The following is a 25,681-nucleotide window of genomic DNA, read 5'->3' on the forward strand; positions in this document are numbered from 1 at the left end:
AAAAAGTAAGACTTGTCCTCTGCCCTTAAAAGAACAATTCATTATTTAATAGTAAGATAGGAGTATGACCCTGTTGCTAAACAACATTTCTTTCAGTTTTTTTCTTGGTGTCCAAGTTTTAGCCTTAGTTTTCTCATTGTAGAGGGTGGCCCTTTGTGTTTTTTCATGTGTTGACTGGGGAATTGAGAGAGAGAGGAGAGGTAGTGATTGGTTGATTGATTGAGTCAAGCTATTAGCTAACATTTTGTGTTGGGAATCTATACATATTTCCTTACTCTGGTTTATTGTCTTATATATTAATATTTCAGAATTACTGAGATAATCAAGGAGTTAATTCTGTACATCTTGCTTGCTGGTACCAGAGTAGCTTGGTCAGAACATCAACCTTTAATTTTGTTTGTTCATTTACAACTAGTTTGTAGTTTTATTTATTTATTTTTTTTTTTAAGATTTATTTATTTAGGGGAGAAAGAGCACACACACAGGTACAGGAAGGGGCAGAGAGAGAGAGAGAATCCCTAGCAGACTCTGTGTTGAGCATGGAGGCTGATGTGGGGTTCTATCTCATGACCATGAGATCATGACCTGAGCCAAAACCAGGAGTCAGAGGCTTAATTAACCGACTGAACCACCCAGGCACCCGTCTGGTTTGCAGTTTTAAATACAAGACTCAAATGTCAGACTATGCCTGTTTTCTTGCAATTCTTCAAAAGTTTGGATACATCATATAAAATTATTTCTTCAACTGTAAGAAAAACAAGATTATCATATTAAAATGTGGCTTAAAATCATAGTCTGGTTAATATTAATCTAATTGATAACAAAGATTTTTAAACTGGCAGTCATGATATTTGAAACATATTTGAAATAAAAATGACTTATCTGGACACTGGTACTGAAACTGAGAAAATATATTCCAAATAATCTATATTTATCATTATTATCTTATTTGAGAAACCATCACTTACTAAGTAGTTAGTTTATATATAGAACACAGATCTGTGTTGAGTTTCACCATGATCCAATTATTTTTCTTCTGTTTCATAGCATGGCTTACACCTCCTACACTGGTCTGCATTCTGTGATGTATGTACCACTGGAGGCAGGGATAGAGCAGGGAATATTGGAGTTCAAGCCCTATTGATTTATGGGGTTTGGGCATAATTTTTGTTTGAGAAGGTTATAATGATACTTAACTAGGTAATGCTACCTTTCTAGTTGTATAGAGAGCAAAGCGAGGTCTAGAAAGATGACTTTCATCAAGATGACAAGTGATGTACTAAGTGGTTTGCTTATTGTCCTCTTTTCCCAGCTTCACGAGGGCAGGAACTTCAGGTTTCTTGTTCATTGCTGCATTCTTAGTGTCTAGAACACTGGTGGGCACATGTAAATGTTAGTATTAATTTCTTAGAGTTAAACCTTGTAAGAATTATCCTCTGTACTCGCTTGTGTATACTCCGCCTTTAAGCATGTATATTAATGTGTGATCTATAATATTAAGATAAATATGAGCACACTCGATACCTTTTCAGGTAAGAACAACTTCTAGATACATTGCTATGTTCACTTGCTCATCAGGGTACAAAATTATTATGAACAAGCCTAGATATAATGACCAGTGTGCTTAAATGAGAATGAAGGAACAGCTGCTCTTTTAATGGTCTTTTAATGAGATGCATAAAATTTAGCCCGTTTTCCTATTTCTTTGCAATTTAGTGATCTCAGGTTTCTTACATGTCTTTTGGGTACTTCTGAAGTAATTATGTAGTTTAGGAAGTTGGAAATTGCTGAAGCTGATGAGATGGGAATTAGGTTGTTTTATGTGTTTATTTTTTCCTCAATCCTCAAACCTGTTTTCCCATCTATTATCTGTATCATCTCCATCTCTATTCTCATAAATGTATTCCTTAATTTTTCTCAAAATCCTTTGTGCTAAAAGTAGTTATAGTTTAAAGCTGCTGCATTATTTAGTTCTCATTAGGAAGTCATTTATAACAGTAAATTTATTGTTTTTCTCTATAGCTTTGTAGATGGCAGGTCTACTTAACAGGAACAAGGTAGAGGTCACTAAAATGTAGAAATTTAATATGTTCAAACAACATGTAAGACTTCTGTTCACTTCTTTGCCCTTATTTTTAGTCATTTACATATTTTTAAATTGTGTTGTGACTGAATATTTTCAAGCTTAGTAGTATTTGCTCATGTGAAATTTTCCTTTAATTTGCAAAAAGCTATTTAACTGCTTATGTCATCTAGGCATATGGAAAAGATTTTTTTAAGTTATTTGTTTCAATCATTTTGGAATGTGGTGACCTCAGAAATGGGCAAATATTTTCTTAGCATTTAGTTAAAAGAATAAACATGGTATGCTCATTGAGAGAAATTTAAATTTTGACTTACATGATAAGAAAAACTTCTCTTTGATTTTTTTCAGTGTTATACTATTGCTTAATTACCCAGTGCCACCTTTTTTTAATCTATGATCTCATTTCCTCTTCAGATAAAAACCTCTATAAAGTGGACAAAGGTTTTTTTTATTATCCCTATTTTGTGGAGTAAGTTTTGGGCAAGTCATTTGACTTCTTAGTTTCATTTTCTTTATCTGTAAAATAAGAGCAGTGGGCAAGATAATCTCCGAGGTCCTTTCAAGCTCTGTAATTCTGTGTTTATACTCTTGTAAAATGAAGGGACAGGGACACAGAGAAGTTGAGCCCTTGGCTGCGTTCAAATAATGAATTAATAGGGACGCCTGGGTGGCTCAGTTGGTTAAGCAGCTGCCTTCGGCTCAGGTCATGATCCCAGGGTCCTGGGATCGAGTCCCACATCGGGCTCCTTGCTCGGCAGGGAGCCTGCTTCTCCCTCTGCCTCTGCCTGCCTCTCTGTCTGCCTGTGCTCGCTCGCGCTCTCTCCCTCTGTCTCTGAAAAATAAATAAAATCTTTAAAAAAAATAAAATAAAATAAAATAAAAAATAATAAATGAATAAATAAATAAATAAATAATGAATTAATAATAATACCTTGATATCTGACTTTCTGATTAGCTGTTTATTGACCCTTTCCCACAGTCCTTATGCCTATTACTGAAACTTTGCTGATTTCTTTTCTATTTGAAAATACAGCAGTTGGGGCGCCTAGGTGGCTCAGGGGTTAAAGCCTCTGCCTTTGGCTCAGGTCATGATCTCAGGGTCCTGGGATCGAGCCCCGTATTGGGCTCTCTGCTCGGCAGGTTAGCCTTCTTCCCTCCCTCTCTCTCTCTCTGCCTGCCTCTCTGCCTACTTGTGATCTCTCTCGCTCTGTCAGATAAATAAATAAAATCTTTTTAAAAAAAGAAAAATAAAAAGCTAAAATATATTTCTGCATTTTCAAGTTAAATTTTTATAATTTAGTAGGTGCTCATTCATGTTTTTAAAAGGGGGAGTTCTTATAAATACCAATTCCCATGACAACTAAAAACAAATCAGAAGAGAAAGCATATCTGAAGTTATGTAGTATGAGTAATAAGTAAATCAGAAGTAATCCAGTCTCACATGTAGCAAAAAAAAAAAAAAAAAGATTTTTTTTTTGAGATTATGTGTTTATTTGAGGGAGAGCAAGAGAAAGCAGGAGAGGGTTGGAGTGGGGGGAGGGGCAGAGAGCCCAATACGGGGAGAGAGAGAGGAGCCCAATGACAGGGGCTCCATCCCAGGACCCAGGGATCATGACCTTTTCCAACGGCAGACACTTAACTGACAGCCGTCCCGGTGTCCTGGAAATATTTAAAAAAATAAATTTTTTTTTTTTTTAGTATAGTTGAGGTGCAGTGTTACGTTACTTTCAGATGTACAACAAGTTTATACATTATGCTATGTTCACCACAAGTGTAACTACCATCTGTCCCTATGCATCATATTACTTATTATTGCCTATATTCCTTATGCTGTGCCTTTTATTTCCATGACTTATTTATTCCATAACTGGAAGCTTGTATCTCCCACTCCCCTTGACTTATTTTGCTCAGCCCCCTACCTTCCTCTCCTCTGATAATCATTTGTTCTCTATGTTTATAGGTCTAATTCTGTTTTTTTGTTTGTTTATTCATTTGTTTTTTATATTTTATTTTGTTTTTGAATTCTACATATGAATGAAATCATATGGTATGTCTCATTTCACTTAGCGTAATACCCTCTAGGCCCACCCATGTTGTCTCAAATGGCAAGATCTCATTTTTTTTTTATGCAGATTTTCTGACTGCGTAATATTGCATTCCATACCACATCTTCCTTAATCTATCACTGGATTCACTGGATAAGAAAGATTCTTTTTTTTTTTTTAAAGATTTTATTTATTTATTTGACAGACAGAGATCACAAGTAGGCAGAGAGTCAGGCAGAGAGAGAGAGAGGAGGAAGCAGGCTCCCCGCGGAGCAGAGAGCCCAATGTGGGGCTCGATTTCAGAACCCTGGGATCATGACCTGAGCCAAAGGCAAAAGCTTTAACCTACTGAGCCACCCAGGCGCCCCAATAAGAAAGATTATTAAGTGACAATTTTCTTCTGTCCTTTTATTGATCCAAATTTGTATTTGAGTGTGTAGTAAGCATTGGAATGTTTTGTTGGCTGAGTATATATATTGCTATCATGAGTGTTTATAGAAAGAAGTTTTATATTATTTGGAAAGTTAGATTAGACTTCTCAACCTTTAAGGGTTTGTGATTGAATTCCTTCCTGTTCCTCACCTCAGTGACAATCCCTTCCACAACTTTTCAGGATTGTATCAATCTTGTAAATTATGACATTTTATATAGATATAACACATTAATTTCTAGATGAGCTAGGATGAGGTGTTTTAGGGATGGCAGTCAGAGTAGATTGTAGTTCAGTACAAATTTAAATATAAGTTCTTAGAAAAATTCAGCTTAATTTTCTTTCTTTCTTTCTTATTTATTTATTTATTTTAAAAGATTTTACTTATTTGACAGACAGAGATCACAAGTAGGCAGAGAGGCAGGCAGAGAGACAGAGAGAGGAGGAAGCAGGCTCCCTGATAAGCAGAGAGCTCGATGCGGGGCTCGATCCCAAGACCCTGAGATCATGACCTGAGCTGAAGGCAGAGGTTTAACATGCTGAGCCACCCAGGCGCCCCTCAGCTTAATTTTCTAAAGGCAATATGATCACTATAAAATTTATTCAGTATAACAAGTAACATTTAGGTTTTTCTTTTTTTTAAGATTTTATTTATTTATTTGACACAGAGAGAGAGAGAGATCATGAGTAGGCATAGAGGCAGGCAGAGGCTGATGCGGGGCTCGATCCCAGGACCCTGAGATCGTAACCTGAGCCGAAGGCAGAGGCTTTAACACACTGAGCCACCCAGGCGACCCTAGTTTTTTGTTTTTATATAAAAACAGCTTTAATTCACTTTTCCATATAAAATTCCTCACAGATATTTTTCGATTGAAACAAGTAAATCATAGTCACACTTTTTTTTTTAAGTAGTTGCAAAGAAATTTAGTGTAAAACACTTTATTTTACTGTAGAGAAAACTGAGGTCCAGTTTAACTGAGGTTAATTCTCTGACCCATTGTTGTATAGCTAATTAGTAACAAAGATTATTGGAATTTAGATATGCCAGTTATCAAACTAAAACCCTTTTATTTGATGAGTAGGTATCTGGATTCTTTTCTGTACTCAGCTAGATTCATAGTCTAAATTTTTGCCAAACTCCTCCTTTACAGTGCTGTGCTGTTTTTATTTTTTTTTAAACATTATAATAATTTCTGAACCAGAATTTAAAACCCAGAAGCTGCATTATAGTAGCTCACACTTAAAATACAATGGCATATGGAACTACAGTTTCTCACAGTTGGTTTCCTCCTTGATATGATTTAGATCTGTAAATTTTTAGAATAAAATCTGATCCAGTTTCAAAAATATTATGTTCCCAAAACCTGTAGGTATTTAAAAAAATCTTTATTTACTTTCTCTTTTTAGTTTCTATAAGTTATTTACTTTGATTTAAACAATTACTCCACATAATTCTTTTGTATAAATGGTTGTATTATGGTTACTGATTTAAAATAAAACCAAAATTTAATAGTAGATTATCAAAAGCTAAATTATTCTTTAACAGCTCAAAGGAAATTTATAGTTAACATTTCCATAGTTACTGGACCCTTGCTCTGTAACGTAAAACACTTTTAAAGGATCGTATAAGGAAAGAATATGAACTATGACAAATCATAAAAAAAAATCTCAGAAGTAAAAGAAACATTGTAATTAACCAGAAAAGGAAAAAAATAGAGGAAGTGAATGAATTCTTCTATTTCTTACTTCTGTTATCTAAGTAAATAATTTTCTCTGGGTCTGTAGACTTCGTTTTATGTATCTATTTTATTTTACACTGAAGAAGTGATATAGAAAAGTTAATATGTTCTTGTGGTAATGAGGTTTGCTAGCAGAACTCTTCAGGGGCTTGGAGAAGAGTAATGCTGTACCCCGTTCTGTGAGAGACTGGGAATATGACTTGAGTTACACAGACCAGGATTTGTATCACTGCTCCACCACTTACCAACAGCTTGACCTTGGGCAACTTTCTTAACTTCTCTAGTCCTTAGTATTTTTATCTGTAAAATAGTGATCATAATGCCTCTTTTATAATATTTTGTAATCATGTCTGTAAAAAGTGTTTGTGCCTGTCTAATAATAAGCTCTCACTAATAGTTCTTTTCCTCCTGCTCTCCTTTACCTACCTATAGACCTACTCTCCACCTCTTCCCTCTTCACTGGTCCAATTCCCCCTGATAGACTAAGGCTCTGAAGTAGGACTTCACATGGCGAGTAACTGAACTAAATAAACACAACAGGGGCAGCTATTCACATTATTCCTGGCTAGTGCCTTGGGCAGGCTGGTCTCCTGAAGCAAGTACCCCCAGTTTCTATATCCTTAATAACTGGACAATGACTGTGCATTCTCTTAGTGAGGCTTTTTGCAGCTTTTATGGCAGCTATAATCCTGCTCCTTTAGGACCTTGAATTCTCCCCCAATACAATGTTTCTTTCTTTCTTTTTCTTTTTTTTTTTTTAAGATTTTATTTATTTATTTGACAGACAGAGATCACAAGTAGGCAGAGAGACAGGCAGAGAGAGGAGGAAGCAGGCTCCCTGCTGAGCAGAGAGCCTGATTTGGGGCTCGATTCTAGGACCCTGAGATCATGACTTGAGCCGAAGGCAGAGGCTTAACCCACTGAGCCACCCAGGTGCCACTACAGTGTTTTTTTTCTAAGGATATTCTTTTAAAGAATATTATAGTTTTCCATGTTAAAGAAAGTACTACATGTCTAAGTGTATTTTATAGACTATACCAAATTATGTTAATAAAGTGATGTATTACTCCTACTTAAAAAAAAGAAATTCTGCGGTTCCAGCCTTTGGGTATATAGGAAGAGTTTAAAATTTTTTTAATCAATGTTTTAAAAATAAAATATCTTGATTCTCAGGTTTATAATATTTTAGGGGTTTTTTTGGGTACCAGGCCTGTCCTTCACTAACCTCTGCTTCTAGGTTATGTACATCTGTATTAGCAGTTGGCCTACAGCAGGACTCTAGAAAACTTAGAGAGATAGTTCCATAATGAACTAGAATACTCTTTCTTTTGTGGTAGTGTCATTGTTTTTATGTTGTGAGGTTTTACTGTTTTAGCTGTAGTATGGATTTACATGGGCATCTGTGGGCTGGCCTGGGAATTGGATAATCTTTTAAATACTATTTCAGAAACTAGGTACAGAGTTACCAGAGATTGACCCATATATCCACTTTTAGACAAGAAGTCGTCTTTGCTGTCTCCATGTTGTCAGGGCCAGTCTGCCCTAGACCTCTACTAGACCAACTGAGAAAACAAGAGATGATGATAAAGGGAAAGATGAAGAGTAAAGTTTCTCTTCTCTTTGCTCTCAGAGCATTACTGCTGTAGCTTGGGTTGGTAGTACCTTGGAGGTATTTATTCAAATATCTTCCTGTCTCGCCTGCCAGCACTCACACATACACCTTTACTTATAGAAAGGAACATATGTGAAAATGGATTAGAGAACTTTATCATCTAAAAGATGTGGATATATTAGGGAAAACATTTGTATCATTATAACTTGAATAATTTTTTTCTTATTTTATAATTGGGTCAGCTGTCTCATCAAAATAATCTTCATGGTTAAATTTATTATTATTTTTTTTCACAATTCAGTAAGCCCATCAACTCAAGTAGAAATCTTGTGCTATTCAGATTTTATTCCTATTATAGTATTTATATCTAAATCCACTTTTGTAGCAATTTTCTTCTTACAACCAAAATATTATATGATTTTATGAATAGGCCATTGGATAGAGCAAAAATATGGTTCAGATTTAAAGAGAACCACTCTATGTTCTATTTTAGGTTTATTTGTATATAAAAGGTGTCTACGTGGCAAAATTTTAATTTTAGTGACATAAAATTGTAAAGGGCAACTTGATTCATAGAATCACTCAGTGGATATTAATGGAAAACTGCCTAGGCATTATGGAGGAGATTGGATGTGGAGGCAGAGTCCAGAGATTAATAAAGAATAGACTCTTCCTTCAGGGATCTTACACTGAAGTTGGGGAAATAACTATGTATAAAAAAATAAGTACCCTAGAAGTTTTAGAACTTGAAGGCCCAGTAAAAACCTGGAAGTTAGTTGAATTGAAAATCCTGGGAGCTTGGTAATTTGCCCAACAATTTGTCCATGGACCTGAGATAAGGTTAGCTGCATCTCCTGTCCTGTCCTAGTAGTGGCATGGTTTCATGTCTGGGATTCCAAGCAAAGCACAAGTACTGTTCTGTTTGCTATTTGGGTAGTACTGTACCTAACTAGAGTTGGAGAACGAGGAAATCAGAGACAGATGGAAGAACTTAGTCATAGGACAGATGTAACAACAGATACATGGCCAGAATCATACATAGGGACACCACCTTGAGATCTACTAATTATGAGTCAAAGTAGGCATAAGAGTCAAAACCCAACTCTACAGTAAGTAATTAAGAGCAGATTGGAAGGGAAGAGACAGAGTCTGGCCCAGCTCAACTAACTTTAAGAATTGGCCTTCTCACTTACAGAGCGAGTGCCTTATAAATGGGCTGCCTGTTACAGCACACTTTTAATTATTCAATCTAGATTTTTTTTCCCGTTTATCTTGCTTTTTGATTTCTCTATTTGTTCTTTAGTTACACCTTTTTCTTGCCCTTAGGAGTTTAATTCTTCTTGGCCACTACTTTTACCTCCAGCAGGCTATAGCTCTGCCTCTCTTTCTTGGCTATGATTTTCCTCCTTGATTCCACAGGGCCCAGGGTCTACCCGACTGATGTTATCTTCATCTGACTCATATTGGCCTTGCTAGCAGACCTAAGATTTCTGGGACACTTCATCTTTGCTTTGGAGAAGCGTATGTTGACCCTGTGGTGCTTAAATTGTCTAATGATGATGATGGAAACTGCCACCCTCGAGGCTGACTGTGGTAAACTGCTTGAGCCAGCTAGGAAGCCAAAGATGGAATACATCTGTGGGCTCTTCCTTTTCATACTTATACCTCAGCCTGCTTGCACTTAAGCTCCCATTGTCCTCTAGAGTGAGGCCTGATTGCTGCTGCTTCAGTCCGCTTCTTAACAGAAGTGCCCATGGAAGAAAGTGGACCATGTTCTTTTCCCATTCATAGCACGACACTCTCCATAACTAATGTCCTGAAAATGATAAATTACTTTATCTACCCACATAGAAGATACATTTTATCTCCTCAGAAAGGAGGGAATTGCCTTTATTCCAGTTTTTTACTTACAGATTATCAAGCGTTATTTTGAATATAAATTATAAACTATTGTTTGGAGAAGGCCTGTCAGCCTAAAATGACCCCAATTGGTGCTAGTTGGGAATAGTTTCCCTTCATAAGGTTGACCCCCCTGCAAAAAAAAGAAATGAAAATAACAACACAGGTTTGGAAATTACTCCTGGTGGCATAACTTTCAAGTGTTGAATATTTTAATAAAGTAAAAGAGCAATTAAAGAAAGGCAATAACGTAAGTGGAGGTGATGTAACAATTTACAACTGCATATGTATCTATGGGACAGATGAAAAAACGATGTTCTAATGTTGTTTAAATGGCTTTGGACAAAGGCTCAGTGACTCCATTATATTTGGATATTAAAATCCCATTATCTCAAACCCTTTAGAGGTTATATGTTATTGTATAAGGGAGACATCTTGCACAGATGTCTGACCATTGATATTGTTGACCATTGGTATTGTTTTTGATCCTCCCATTATGCTGTTTGCGTTCCCCTTCAGATTATTTTTTAAAGAGTTTATTTATTTATTTATTTTAGAGAGAGTGTGTGTACATAAGTACCAACAAATGGAGAAGCAGTGCAGAAGGGAGAGGGCGGAGAAAGAATCTCAGGCAGACTTATTGCTGAGCCCCATGTGGAACTCAATCCCATGACTCTACGATCATGACCTGAGCCAAAACCAAGTTTCAGAAGCCTAATTGACTGAGCCCCTGAGGCACCTTCCACTTCAGATTTGATGCACATGTTTGACTCCCTACCACATTGCTGAATTTCTGCTGTAGTGCCACCTCTTTACCCGCATGGCATCTCTGAGCTTGGTAACTCTGCTTATAGACTGATTAACTCTGTATTGATGGAATCCTTTTAGTCTGGAGCCTGAGAGGGTTTTACCAGAGGTGAGGTTGCCACGAGGCTAATGAAGTTTAAACTCCAGATTCCATGCTCACATGGGTTCCTGTGGGCTGCTGGGAGTTGTAGAATGTTCCAGGTGGAGAGAGGAAGCAGGTTGCAGTCAGGAAGCATTTCTATGTAATCATTTATGTTATTCAAGAGATCTCAGAGAAAGGAACTTGAATCTCTAAAGCTTCAGCATTTTAGGGTGATTTCTTGTCACGTTCTAAATAAGTATTTATTTTTATACCTAAATTTGCCTTCATAATTTTGTATTCTTTTTTTTTTTTTTTAAAGATTTTTATTTATTTATTTGACAGAGAAAAAGCCAGAGAGGGAACACAAGCAGGGGGAGTGGGAGAGGGGGAAGCAGGCTTCCCACTGAGCAGGGAGTCTGATGCAGGGCTTGATCCCAGGACCCTGGGATCATGACCTGAGCAGAAGGCAGACGCTTAATGATTGAGCCACCCAGGTGCTATAATTTTGTATTCTTATTCATAGAAGGGATTACACAAATTGTATATGCTTCAGGTCACACAGAATCCCAGTGGGATCCGCCACTGGTTTTTACTAAATGAGGTACCTGGGTATTTTGCTATTACTTACTTACCTGCATTTAGTAACACACAACTTACAAGAATAAACAAACACTAAGTAGAATCTAAAGAATACCCAAATCACTCTAAAACCAATGCTTTGCTTACTCTTTTAGAAGAGAACTGGAACTTGCTGGCAGCCGGTATATTGTAGTGTTAATACTAGTAACTGCTGTAGGACAGGAATTCACATACTGACTTTAGTTCAAGTCTGCATGCCTTTGTGGAATGCCTCTTGTGTGTGATCAAGGTGCTGGGCCAGAATCATTTTTTCGTTTAAATGCAATTTAAGAGTCATCTGAAATTGTCTTAAGAGTGACGTATTTTTAGTTCCTTGGAACCCTAATAGCAGTTCTCCTTAAAGAAATAAGAAATTGGAGCCAGTGTGATAAATATGATTAAATGCCAGGGAACAACAATGATAAATTGTTAGCACCAGTCATTTGATGTTCTCTGAAGCGAAGAGTCTCTGCCAGTGCCAAGAGTTTCAGTGTAGAGGATATAAAATGAAGAGTATCCTTAATCTTTTTTATAGATAGTTTCATAGATGATGGCCCTGGGTAAGTTTGGGGTAACTATTTTTCAAACCAAGGAGCCCTAAATTGAAAATGAGCTGCTTTATATTCATTATTTCATCATTGTTTTAAAATATGTCATTCAATCAGTTATCAAATACTTGTGTCTGAAAAATATCATAAAATTCCTAAAAGACAAGTTAATATATAATGATAAATGTTTTGAAGAAAAACAAAGTCAGAGAAGGAGAGAGATTGATAGTTGGGGGTGGAGGTGCTGTTTTAGAAATGCTATACTGACCTCCTAGCTATTCCATGAATTTGCAAAGCAGACCCTCACTGGTTAGAACCTTTTTTCCACTTGCTATTGCTTCTGCCTGGAAAGCTTTGTTTCTTTTAGTCAACTGCTTTAGTTATTTTCTGGCTTCATTCACTTTAAAGTAGTACCTTAGGCCACCATTCTATTATTTTTCCCTACTGTGTAAGTGTATCTTTACCATTTGACTTTGGGAATCAAAGAGATTAAAAGAAAATTCTTGGGGTACCTGGGTGGTTTAGTTGGTTAAGCATCTGCTTTCGGCTCAGGTCATGATCTCAGGGTCCTGGGATGGAGCCCCATGTCATGGGTTCCCTGCTCAGCAGGGAGTCTGCTTGTCCCTCTACCCCACCCCCCACTAGTGCTCTTGCACGCTTTTTCTCTTTCAAATAAATAAAGAAAATCTTTTTTTTTAAAGAGCAGTTCTTTGATAAATCCTTTGCTTTCTGAATTCTTACTACTTGCTCTCAGAAATTCAGATATTAAAGACGTTTTTAACTTATCTCTTTCTATTTAATCTATATATCTGAATTAAGAACGAAGCAATTTTTTTATAGTAAAGGAATTATATAGTAAAGGAATTTTATAGTAAAGGAATTTCTTCATAGCACTTTGTACCTTCTGATTTGTCTTTCTGTTTGTCTGCCTGACTCCCTCACTCATTCCACAGTGGCAGTGGGAAGGCTGGGACTTTGTTTTTGTCTGCTGCTCTATCCCCATCACCTGGAACAGTGCCTGGTACCTAATTAATTCTCAATAAATATGTGTTGAATATATGTGTTAATAGATGAATGAACCATTGCTCTCTAGCTATGTTGATCTTCTTTCACTTGCTTACATTTACTAACCTCTTTCCTTTGCAGAGGTTATTTCATTATATGCTTGATATCTGTCTCCTTCTATATGATAAATTCTGCGCAGTTAGAGACCATGGAGCCATTTAGTTATTAGTACCTAACTCAATGCCTAATATGTAGTAGGTACTGAAACATTCTATGGGTGAATGATTGAATGAATGAATGATAAGGAGAAGTACCTAGTAGGAATACCGTATCTAATCTAATGGAAGTTAAGGGAAGTGACTTTCAAGCTGGGATCTGAAGAGTGAGGATCAATTAGCAGGTGAAGAAGACCAGGCAGAGTGTTCTGGAGCTTCAGCTCAGATTTTATCCTGAAGGCAGTAGAAGAATTTTAAACAAAAACGTGGCAGTATAAGACTTGCATTTTAGATGGACCATTTTTCAGCAGTGTTAGGAACAGGCTGGGTGGACAGTGTCAAAGTGGAGAGTCTGGTTGGGAAGCTTTGGTGATACATGGTTGTGTTCTCTATTGGGTTCTTGGCAATGGGGAAAGAGATAAGTAGATACACTTGAGAGATTTTCAGAAGGTAGAATAAGTGACTGGGGCTAGTGAGAGAAAGGGAAGAGTTAAATATGATTCCAAGCTTCCACCTTTGGCAAATGAGAAGAACGTAGGGCTATTCACTAAGACTGTTTACTCAGAGGGAGTAGCCATCTAAAGAGAAAAGAGTCTGAGGAACCCTTAAGACCTATCTAATCTGAGGAGCCTTAAGAACTTGGTAATATAGCCGAATTTTCTAGGTAAAGATACCTAGAAAGATGCCTGGAAGGAAATAATCAAAATGTTAATAGTATTGGAAGTCTAGTTATATTTCTAAGTTTTGGTTATCATTATTAGTGTGTTTTATGAAGGAAAAAGTTCATTAACAGTTATATTAGGATCTTCCATAGGAAATGTTGTACCACAAAATCCAAGGACACAAAGCTAAGGCCTTCCTATGCAATTCCCAATGAAAATAAAGTAATGGTCCTGAATAGAAGCCCACTGTGGAATGGGTTTACCTTTAGTGTGTGGTGTGTGTGTGTGTGTGTGTGTGTGTGTGTGTGTGTGTGTTGAGGGTAGGGTAAGAGAGGAGTGGTCATTGGGAAATTTAGCCTTTTCATTCAGAGAAGGTCTTCTGGAGCCGGGAAGTGTCTCTTATTTATTCATTTATCTTTAACCTTCAATGTAGTCCCTGATAGTAATGGTTTAAGTGAAAACTATTATTATAGATATTGTTATTAATACATTTATTTTTGTTAATATCACTATTCACTGTAATTGTTATACAGTGATATTATTTGTTTCATCTTGGTTTTTAGGTAGATTGGGGCCAACTCAACTATTTAGTTGTTGACATGCCACCAGGAACTGGAGATGTGCAGTTATCAGTCACACAGAATATTCCCATTTCAGGTAATCTTAAATCTTAAAGTAATTTGTTTCTGTCTTTATTGTTTTGCTCTTGCTATATAGAAAAACAAACTTTATGACAGAAAAACATTTTTATGTCTTCAAAAATAGTTATTCATAAATTTTTATTTAGAGATCAGATTCATAAATTAAATTTTTCAAAATTTTACCAGAATGAGTGTGTTTACAAAAACATAAAGACATTTTGAAAAGGTGGTGATATAAATCTGTGTTCTAGAAAAACAATAACACTTAAATATTGCTTGGGTAGAACATGACTGGCTCACAGCTGTCCTGCAGTGACAGCATAGTACCTGCTCCATGGCAGGCACTCAGTAAATATTGAGTAAATACTGAATATGAGTAAATATTAGGGAAGTTTGGCTTTTTGGTAAATACAAGCATGGGAAAATTTTATATTCAGCTAATTATTTAATGTTAACCTTAAGAGAGCAATAGACATATTAGCTTTACATCAACTACCCAGTTTTTCATTATGGTAGTAGATATCTTTTCTGTGATACAAAATTTAATTCAATAGTTAACTTTTATGTTGAATCTGTTTCCAAGGATTTTCCTAAATTCCAGTGGAGAAGTAATTGTAAATCTCCCTTATATATAAAGACTTTGGGAAAATAATGGAATTTTAAAATGTCATTACAAATCAAATATTTATTGGTAATAAATAACCAAGAAATATTACTGACAATCATCAAAAGGTTTAGAATCTAGATTTTTGATAAGTTATACACATTGATTGGAAATATCAATACAGCATCATCAAAATGAATTTTTTTTGACCACTGCCTCAAAGGGCAGTAACATGAATATTTTTGATATTTAAATACATTTATTACCTTACCTGAGTCTGAGACTTTTTCTTTGGTGAAGCAAGCTAGAAAGTAATGAAATGAGAGTAAATTGAAATAACACAAAAGTAGTTGAATACATCTTTTTTGTAATCAGCGTACTAGATAATCTTTTTTTTTTCCAGTATTTTGGGACTTGTATATTTTTGAATCCTAAGAATATTCACTAAATGTTTATTGAATAAAATGTGCTCCAGACACCTTGAAATGCCTGTTGCAGACTTCCAGAATACTTAAAATATTATGTGGATAATACATTGATATAATTGGGCTAAATTATTGTCTGTTCCCTAAATAGTGACTTGGTACATTGAAAAAATTTAATTTACTTCACACAGATAAACTGATAGTCCCAAGCAATTTACCTTTGTTTACTCAAATAACAGCCCCTGTATTTGGACGGGATTTAAGATTATGTCACCCTATTTTTATTTGTGCTTATACTCTAAAATCAACAGTGTGTGGATTGAGGTTAAGATTTGTTTCTTATATACTAAAATTTAACCAGTAATATTTCTTTATTCCTTTCTGTTGATGAAGAGTCAGCCCTGTAACAAATAGGTCATTAATATCATCTGATAATAAAAAGCAGGTTTTTTTGTTGTTGTAGTGGTGGTAAAACTTAGCAGTTCAGTAGTATTGAGTACATTCGTATTGTTGTGCAGCCATCACCACCATCCAACTCCAGAACTTTCTCATCTTCCCACACTGAAATTCTATATTTGTTAAACAATAACTCTTCATTTCCTCTTCTCACTAAACCTAGATAACCACTATTCTTTCAGAAACAATATTTTTTGTGTTAAGATGAGGAAATGATGGGGCACCTAGGTGGCTCAGTGGGTTAAAGCCTCTACTGGGTTCTGGGATCAAGCCCCGCATCAGGCTCTGTGCTCAGCAGGGAGCCTGCTTCCCCTTCTTTCTCTGCCTGCCTCTCTGCCTACTTGTGATCTTTCTCTGTCAAATAAATAAATAAATAACATCTTTAAAAAAAAAAAGATGAGGAAATGATGAATGAGGAAAATATATTTTAGATAGATAAATTTTATATATCCAGTTTGACTTTATGCTTTATTAATACAATTTTAAATCAACAAATGCTTATCCGTATAAAGGTAGATGCTAAGCACTGTAGAAGATCCAAGGGTAATTAAAACCACAAATATTTTCCCTAGATCAGAGTTCCATACCTTTTTTGATACTCAGAACTTTTTTGAGGTTGATTAATACATGGGTTCTCTCCAGGAAGATGTATTTGTATCTACAGAAACACTGTTTTAATGTGTTTTTTCAGGAGGTTCACAGTTCTTAGGTTAGAAACCCTGGCTATAGACTGTAGAACAAGGGGAAGGGCAGGGAGAACAAATGGCTGCTAAGAAAAGAACTACCATTCAGTGTGAAAAGTGCTAAATGAGAAATCTAAACCCCATGATACCAGGTCTCTCAAAGGACAAAGAGATGGATATGAGAGGATTGTAAAACACTTGATGGAGATGAGCTTTAAAGAATAAATATGAGGGGTGCTTGGGTGGTTCCGTTTGTTAAGCATCTGCCTCTTGATTTCAGCTCAGGTCATGAACTCACGGAGGCTACTGAAGACTCTCTCTTCTCTCTCCCTCTGCCCCATCCCTGCATGTTCTCTCCTGGTCTCTGAAAAAAAAGAACAAATATGATACATTGTAGAGCATTCAAGATAGCACCATACCTTGTTTGCTTTGCTTTTTCTCACCCCAAGGGATAGAAATCAGAAAATGAAACTGAAGGTGTTTATAATTCTGTGATAGAAACACATGTTTTACTTCCCATTTAAAAAAAAAAAGTCTGATCCATTAAAAAAAAAAATAGATCCAGGTCCTAAAGATGCTTTTGAAAATTCATAAACTTAGTGATTTCTGGACTATGGAAGTAAAATTATTATTTATCAGCATTTTCTAAATTTTCTTTAATGAGTAATTTTTTATTTTTAATTTTAAAAAGTAAATATAGGGATGCCTGGGTGGCTCAGATGGTTAAGTGTCTGCCCTCAGCTAAGGCCATGATCCCGGGGTCCTGGGATCGAGTCATGCATCAGGCTCTCCCTGCTCAGCGGGCAGCCTGCTTCCCTCCTTCCCCTCTTCTTCTTCCCCTGCTTGTGCTCATTCTCTCTCTCAAATAAATAAATAAATAAAATCTAAAAAAAAAAAAAAAAGTAAATATAAAGCACTAATTCTTTAAGGACAGATTTCTGTATAAATTGGTACCATGGTAATTGCCCATTATCAATAAGCTGCCATTTAAGGACAGTCTCTCATATATTAATTTTTATATTTAATTATCACAGATATTATCCTTATTTTCTTAAATCTTTGAAGATTTAAGCCACTTTCCCAAGGTCACACAGTTACTGTAGTCCATAGCTAAGGTTCATATCAATTCTGATTCAGTTTAAATATCATGCTCTCAACCTCTACATAAAGCTCTTCTAATACAAAGCCCAACAACATTTGACTCCCTCATTTTCTGAGTTTAGTTCTATTCCATTCAAACCCATTAGGTTGACATTATTCTAATGTAGGTGATCTCTGATAAAAATAAATTTGTTCATGAATATGTCTAAACCTGTGCACCCCAGTATGTTAAGTATCCAACCAGCAGTCTGTGTTAGTGTTTACTATATTCAGTTTTGTTTGTGTTTTGATTCCTGAGAGATTACTTTGGGCTTCTTTAACTCATATATTCCAGGGAAGGTCTGGAGATCATTTAGAAGCAGTCTCCTTTGACCTTTAGGAGCAGAGCCCCAAATGATTCTTGAAAAGACCAGTATCATCTTTGGTCTGATCATACTGGTCTTGGACAGTTGGCTACTTTCCAGGTGCACTGGCTCTCAGTATAGGATTGCAGCTATCACTGTTAGTACGTTCATACTCTGGGTCATTATGTCAATATTAAAATTAACAGCTATGAAAAGACTGGATTTTTTATACTGAACATCTGTTAATTTTATACTTACAAACAAAAATCCAACAATAAAAGTATCCTACCAAATGATGTGTGTGGGGTTGGCGGCGGGGGGAGATACATGTGTTTGTGTGTGTGTGTATGCGTGTGTGTGTATGTGTTAAAGGCTTAGTTCCTGAGGTTTGGTTTTATTCAGGCCATTGTCATTTCATAGTTAATATATCTGAGGAAATAAAAATTGAGCTGTCTCCCAGGAAGGGTACCAACCAAGGAGTTGCTGAACTGGGTTGAATCATGGGTTTCATCAACTTGTATCATCTGAAACAGCCTATCAGATTCATATCGTCTTTCTATGCCTGAGTGAATTATCTCTTCTCTAATTATGAACCTAACTTTCCTTTCCTCTTATCATTGACTTTAGAACTCTTTTAAGATACTCTGTATTCTACCTTTTCTTATGTCTCATATCCTGTAAACCATATAAGCTTTTTAGACTCCCATTTGAGCATCCTCTGTGATCTAACTTCCCGTTCCATCCTCCTAAACTCCTTCACATAACCTGGGAGTCCCCTCCCCAAACCCTTAAGTACTCACTGCCACCTCCATCCTCCGTTTATTTCCCAAAGTTTCTGTCTTTATATATATCTGACCCTCTAATCAGTGGGTACCCAAATCCTACATGCCCTTTATTTCAAATTTCTACTTCCTGTTATCTTCCTCAAATCCCTACTTGGGAATCATTTCTCCCTCTTTGGAATTCACATAACATTTCATTTAAACTGCTCTTATAGCACTTCTAATGTTCTCCATTTATAGCCTGCAAACCTGTGTTTTCTTCAGAATGTTACTTCCTGGAGGGCTAAGGATTTGTTTAATTCATCCTTGTATTTCACACAGTGCCAAACTACATGCCTTCCTATAACCACTCAGTAAATGTTGAATCAGCGAATGAGTGTTTTATCTATATGTCTGTATTATCTGCTCAACTGGGAGGTAAGCTACTTCAATGCAGAACTTTTTCCTATTCACCATAGTATTTCTTAGAGTACTTTGGACAGTGGCTTATGCAATTAATATTGATTGAATAAATAACAAAGATAGTTGACTAGTTATCACTGTTTATATAAACAGATTTGTGCCTCCTTATCTTTCTTACCATCCTACTCGCTCAGTCCTCTGATTTCCTCCACCCCAACTGGTTTTATCCAGGTGTTTTTTCTGTATAAGTTTAAAAAAAGGATTCATTAAAAACATGCGTTTTATTTCACTCTCCCTTTGAGAGAAAAATATTTTCATTTTACGGATTTACTTATGCTGTCCTTTTTCCTATTCTTTATATAATGTCCTTGTGGCTTGATGGTACCTTTTAGTATTAACTTTGTTTTGGTGTCTGGGAAATAATGTGCATGCGGACACTTGCTCTTTGGTTACATACAGGCTCTGTACCAAATTAATAGGGAAAATCATTAGCGTTGCAGGGATGCTTAGCAAGGTGCTAACTGCCTCTCTGACTTTTTATCCTTACCTTTGGAATACCTGCCTACCCCACAGACTTATAAGGGTCAAATAAGATAATGTAAAAGCTCCACCTAAATGTATTACATTTTTTTAGAAACTACTTTGAGTTTCTTGGTGGAGATGGTGGTGAGATGTTGTCATTTAGAAAGAGCCTTTATATCAACTTTGAATGTCTCCATGCCATGTTGAGAATGAAATGAAATGTTTTATATTTGTAAAGGGACATCCTTTTGGAAAATTTATGGAGGCAGACCTGTATAAGCAAGAAGATCCTTTTACTGAATGCTAATTAGCAACTCTTTGTATGCATTCCATTTTTTTGTTTCATCGAATGGATAACAAGCTCATTATAAGAAGAAACTTAAAAAAAAAAAATCCTTGTGTTTAAAGTGTTGTGTACCAACAACAGTAATAAATATGTTGATAGCAGTATTCGTGGCTAATGATTTAAATTTAAGCATACATGGGCTATTGAATCATTACATGCTACAAATACCTAGAAGTTATAGTGCTTACCAGAGGGAAAAGAGACAGAATAAAGGATGGGAGATAACCAGTTATAGTCTTTGGATTTGTTCTTGTTGAACTCGCCAGGGCACAAAGGCAGAGTTGTTAGTGCTGGTTTTATTTTTCTTACTCTCCCTCCTCCCCGCTTTTTTTCCAAGTGATTAAGTTTGCTGGGTTTTTGCTTGTTGTTTGTTAAGCATTTAAATTACTTGTTGCCATATCCTGAGTGGGGTAATTTCAGGGTTGACTTCTGGGTTTTTTAAGACATAGTGATGAGCTCCTGGGAATTTTCTTTTTTTTTTTTTTTAATTTTTTAAATTATGTTAGTCTTCATACAGTACATCATTAGTTTTTGATGTAGTGTTCCATGATTAATTGTTTGCGTGTAACACCCAGTGCTCCATGCAATATAGCCTCCTTAATACCAATCACCAGGCTAACCCATCCACCCCACCCTCCAAACCCTGTTTGTTTCTTGAAGTCCATAGTCTGTCATGGTTCCTCTCCCCCTCTGATTTTCCCTCCTTCACTTTTCCTTTCCTTCTCCTAAAGTCCTCCATGCTAATACCTTATGTTCCACAAATAAGTGAAACCGTATGATAATTGACTTTCTCTGCTTGGCTTATTTCACTTAGCATAATCTCCTCTAGTCCCATCCATGGGGATGCAAAAGCTAGGTATTCGTCCTTTCTGATGGCTGAGTAATATTCCATTGAATATACACATCTTCTTCTTCTTCTTCTTCTTCTTCTTTTTAATACACATTTTCTTTATCCATTCATCTGTTGAAGGGCATGTGTGCTCTTTCCACAGTTTGGCTACCGTGGCCATTCCTGCTATGAATGTTGGGGTGCATATGGCCCTTCTTTTTACGACATCTGTATCTTTGGGATAAATACCCGGTAGTGCAATTGCCAGGTCATAGTGTAGCTCTATTTTTAATTTTTTGAGGAACCTCCACACTGTTTTGCAAAGTGGCTACTGTAACCAGCTTGCATTCCCACCAACAGTGTAAGAGGGTTCCCCTTTCTCCACAGCCTCTACAATATTTGTTGTTTCTTGGCTTGTTAATTTTTGCCATTCTGACTAGTGTAAGGTGGTATCTCAGTGTGGTTTTGATATGAATTTCCTGGTAGCTAGTGATGATGAACATTTTGCATGTGTCTGTTAGCCATTTGTATGTATCTTGAATACCAGCCCTTAATCTGTGGTGTCATTTGCAAATATCTTCTCCCATTCTGTGAGTTGTCGCTTTGTTTTGTTGATTGTTTCCTTTGCTGTGCAGAAGCTTTTTATCTTGATGAAGTCCCAAAAATTCATTTTCACTTTTGTTTTCCCTTGCCTTTGGAGATATGTCTTGAAAGAAGTTGCTGTGGCTGATGTCAAAGAGGTTACTGCTTCTCTTCTCCTCTAGGATTTTGATGGACTCCTGTCTCACATTGAGGTCTTTCATCCATTTTGAGTTTATCTTTGTGTATGGTGTAAGAGAATGGTCTAGTTTCATTGTTCTTGTATATAGCTGTCCAATTTTCCCAGCACCGTTTATTGAAGAGACTTTTCCATTGGATATTTTTTCCTGCTTTGCCAAAGATTATATGACCATAGACTTGAGGGTTCATATCTGGGCTCTCTATTCTGTTCCATTGGTCCATGTGTCTGTTTTTGTGCCAGTACCATGCTGTCTTGGTGATCATGGCTTTGTAGAATAGCTTGAAGTCAGGCAACGTGATGCCCCCAGCTGTGTTTTTCTTTTTCAACATTTCTTTGGTAATTTGGGGTCTTTTCTGGTTCCATACAAATTTTAGAATTTTTTGTTCCAGCACTTTGAAAAATCCCGATGGTATTGATCAGGATGGCATAGATTGCTCTGGGCAGCATAGACATTTTACCAATGTTTATTCTTCTAATCCATGAGCATGGAATGTTTTTTCCATCTTTTTGTGTCGTCTTCAATTTATTTCACAAGTGTTCTATAGTTCCTAGAGTATAGATTGTTTACTTCTTTGGTTAGGTTTATTCCAAGGTATCTTCTGGTTTTTGGTGCTATTGCAAAAAAAATTGATTCTTTAATTTCTCTTTCTACAGTTTCATTGTTAGTATATAAGAAAGCAGCTGATTTCTGTGCATTGATTTTGTATACTGCCATATTACTGAATTGCTCTATGACTTCTAATAATTTGGGGGTGGAATCTTTTGGGTTTTCCACATAAATTATCATATCATTTGTGAAGAGAGAGAGTTTGACTTCTTCTTTGCAATTTGAATACCTTTTATTTCCTTTTGTTGTCTGATTGCTGTTTCTAAGACTTCTGGTACTATGTTGAACTATAGTGGCGAGAGCAGGCATCCTTGTCATGTTCCTGATCTTAAGGGAAAGGCTCTCAGCTTTTCCCCATTGAGAGTGATATTCGCTGTGGGTTTTTCATAGATGGATTTTATGAAATTGAGGAATGTTCTCTCTATCCCTATACTCTGAAGAGTTCAGGAAAAAATGCTGTATTTTCTCAAATGCTTTTTCTGCATCAATTGAGAGAATCATGTGGTTCTTCTCTCTTCTCTTATTAATTTGTTCTATCACACTGATTGATTTGTGAAAGTAGAACCATCTTTGCATCCCAGGGATAAATCCCACCTGGTCATGGTGGATAATCCTTTTAATGTACTGTTGGATCGTATTAGCTAGGATCTTGTTGATAATTTTGGCATCCATATTCATCAGGGATATTGGTCTGAAATTTTCCTTTTTGATAGGATCTTTACCTGGTTTGGATATCAAGGTAATGCTGGTCTCAGAGAAAGAATCCGGAAGTTCTCCTTCTGTTTCTATTTTTTTGAAACAGCTTCAGGGAGAATAGGTATTATTTCTTCTTTGAATGTTAAGTAGAATTCCCCTGGGAGTCCATCAGGTCCTGGACTCTTGTGTTTTGGGAGGTGTTTGGTCACTGCTTCAATCTGATTACTGGTTTTTGGTCTGTTCAGGTTGTCCGTTTCTTCCTTGTTCAGTCTTGGAAATTTATAGGTTTCCAGGAATGCATCCATTTCTTCCAGGTTGCTTAACTTATTGGCATATAGGTGTTAATAATAATTTCTGATAATTGTTTCTATTTCCTTGGTGTTAGTTGTGACCTTTCCTCTTTCATTCATAATTTATTAATTTGGGCCTTTTCACTTTTCTTTTGGGTAAGTCTGGCCAGTGGTTCATCTATTTTATTAATTCTTTCAAAGAACCAGCTTCTAGTTTAATTGATGCGTTCTACTGTATTTCTGGTTTCCTAATTCATTGATCTCTGCTGTAATCTTAATTATTTCCCTTCTTGTGCATGAGTTAGGCTTAATATGTTGTTGATTCTCCCGTTCTTTAAGGTGTAAAGATAGTTTGTGTATTCAGGACTTTTCTTTTTCTTTTTTGAGGGAGGCTTGGATGGCTATGTATTTCTCCCTTAGGACCACCTTTGCCATATCCCATAGGTTTTGAACCAATGTGCTTTTGTTTTCATTGGTTTCCATGAATTATTTAAGTTCTTCTTTGATTTCCTGGTTGATCCAAATATTCTTGAGTAAGATGGTCTTTAGCTTCCATGTGTTTGAATTTCTTCGAAACTTTTTCTTGTGATTGAGTTCAGTTTCAAAGCATTGTAGTCTGAAAATATTCAAGGAATTATCTCAGTCTTTTCTTACCAGTTGAGACCTGATTTGTGACCCAGTGTATGGTCTATTCTGGAGAAAATTCCATGTGCACTCAAGAATGAGTATTCTGTTGCTTTAGGGTGGAATGTTCTGTATATATCTATGAGGTCCACCTGGTCCAGTGTGTCATTCAAAGCTCTCATTTTTTTGTTGATTTTCTGCTTAGATAATCTGTCTGTTGCTGAGAGTGGAGTGTTAAGGTCTCCTGCAATTACCATATTATTATCAACGTATCTCTTTATTTTCATGAACCAGTTGGTTTATGTAGTTTGTTTATGTAGTTGGCTGGGGCATAGATATTTACAATTGTCATATCTTGTTGGATGGACCGTTTAAGAATGATATAGTATCCTTCTGTGTCTCTGACTACAGTCTTTAGCTTAAAATCTGATTTGTCTGACATGAGAATTGCTACCCCAGCTTTCTTTTGTGGTCGGTTGGGCATGAAAGATGGTTCTCGGGGGCACCTGGGTGGCTCAGTCGATTAGCATCTGCCTTCAGCTCCAGTCATGATTGCAGGGTCCTGGGATGGAGTACCACACCAAGCTCTCTGCTCTAGCAGGAAGCTTGCTTCTCTGAGAGTTTTAATATTACATGCTAGGATGTTGGTTTATTCTCCTTGATCTTGGGAGGTGTTCTCTCTGCCTCTAGGATATGAATGGTTGTTTTGTTCCCCAGATTAGGGAAGCTCTCAGCTAGGATGTGCTCAGATATATCTTCTAGTTCTCTCTCTCTCTCTCTCCCCACTCAGGGATCCCAATAATTCTGACTTTGGAACATTTCATGGCATCATTTATTTCTCTAATTCTGTTTTCATGAATTCTAAGCTGTTTGTTCAGGTCTCCTCTTGACCCTTCTTTTCTTTCAGTTTGTTTCTAGATCACTAATTCGTTCTTCTGCTTCATTTACCACTAGCTGTTAGAGTGTCTAGATTTGATTGGATCTCATTGATATCATTTTTATGTCCTGCCAGATCAGCTCTCACTTCTGCTTTTAGAGAATCTATGTTGCCATTAATGATTTTCTCCATTATAGCTATTGTCTACATAACTATTACCCTGAAGTCTGTTTCTGACATCTTGCTTTTTCCATATCTGTTAGTTCTGTAGCAGAAGTCACAGTCTCTGAACTTTTCCTGTGTTAGAGGTTCCTCCTCTTAGTCATTCTGTTGAGGAGTAGTTGAGGGAATGTACAGAGTCCAAATTATTGCCTACAACCCAAGCAAGATGGCACCTGTTTTATAAGGGACCTTAGGGTTGCTGGCCTCTTGATCTTTCAGCCTGTCTTCTGGGGCAGGGACCTGCTGTGCTGTTGCTCAGACAACGCTGTTTAGGCAGAGTTGCCCTGCCTCCTGTTGGGGGATGGGCTTAGTGAAAACCATTTTTGGAGGGCTTTTCTTCTCTGGGGTCTTTATCTGGTAGCTTTCTGCATCTCTTCCAGGAGTCAGAGCAGAAGTGACAGTATCTGAGAACAGAGAGATTGGAGTCTGTTCTCCAGTGAGCCTTCCAGGCCATACTGCCTCTATTTTTCATCTGTGCTGCTAAAAGCTGCAGCATCCTGGGTTGTGTGCCCCATAGCAGCCCTCCCAGCCCTTGCTTCCAGGTCCAGGAACGTCTCTCTCCTTTATGCTTCTAAATTTGCTGCTCCCAATTTGCACATGCGCCCTGTAGCTTCAGATTTCAGTCTGGGGGTTGCCCTAAAGTCCTTTCCCTATGGCTACCTACCCTACCTACCTGTCTGTGCCCAGTCCCCAGCACAGGA

The 25,681-nt window shown here is 36.7% G+C and overlaps 1 protein-coding gene and 1 long non-coding RNA gene across 5 annotated transcripts in view; one reads left to right on the plus strand and one right to left on the minus strand.

Moving 5' to 3' along the window:
* Window positions 1-25,681, plus strand: part of NUBPL (nucleotide binding protein like) — a 207,516-nt gene that overhangs the window by 138,444 nt on the left and 43,391 nt on the right. For all 4 annotated transcript variants that reach the window (XM_032341486.1, XM_032341488.1, XM_032341484.1 and 1 more), the window contains one exon: window positions 14,312-14,405. In XM_032341486.1, coding sequence (XP_032197377.1) covers window positions 14,312-14,405 — 94 coding nt within the window. The remainder of the gene's footprint in view (window positions 1-14,311; window positions 14,406-25,681) is intronic.
* LOC116589835 lies at window positions 589-17,007 on the minus strand. Its single transcript, XR_004285416.1, has 5 exons — window positions 16,977-17,007; window positions 15,265-15,297; window positions 6,546-6,600; window positions 1,211-1,365; window positions 589-745 (listed from the first exon to the last, which is right to left on the minus strand). It is a non-coding gene; the product is annotated as an uncharacterized LOC116589835 (long non-coding RNA).

The sequence above is a fragment of the Mustela erminea genome, chromosome 5 (genome assembly GCF_009829155.1).
Source record: "Mustela erminea isolate mMusErm1 chromosome 5, mMusErm1.Pri, whole genome shotgun sequence".
Lineage (NCBI taxonomy): Eukaryota > Metazoa > Chordata > Mammalia > Carnivora > Mustelidae > Mustela > Mustela erminea.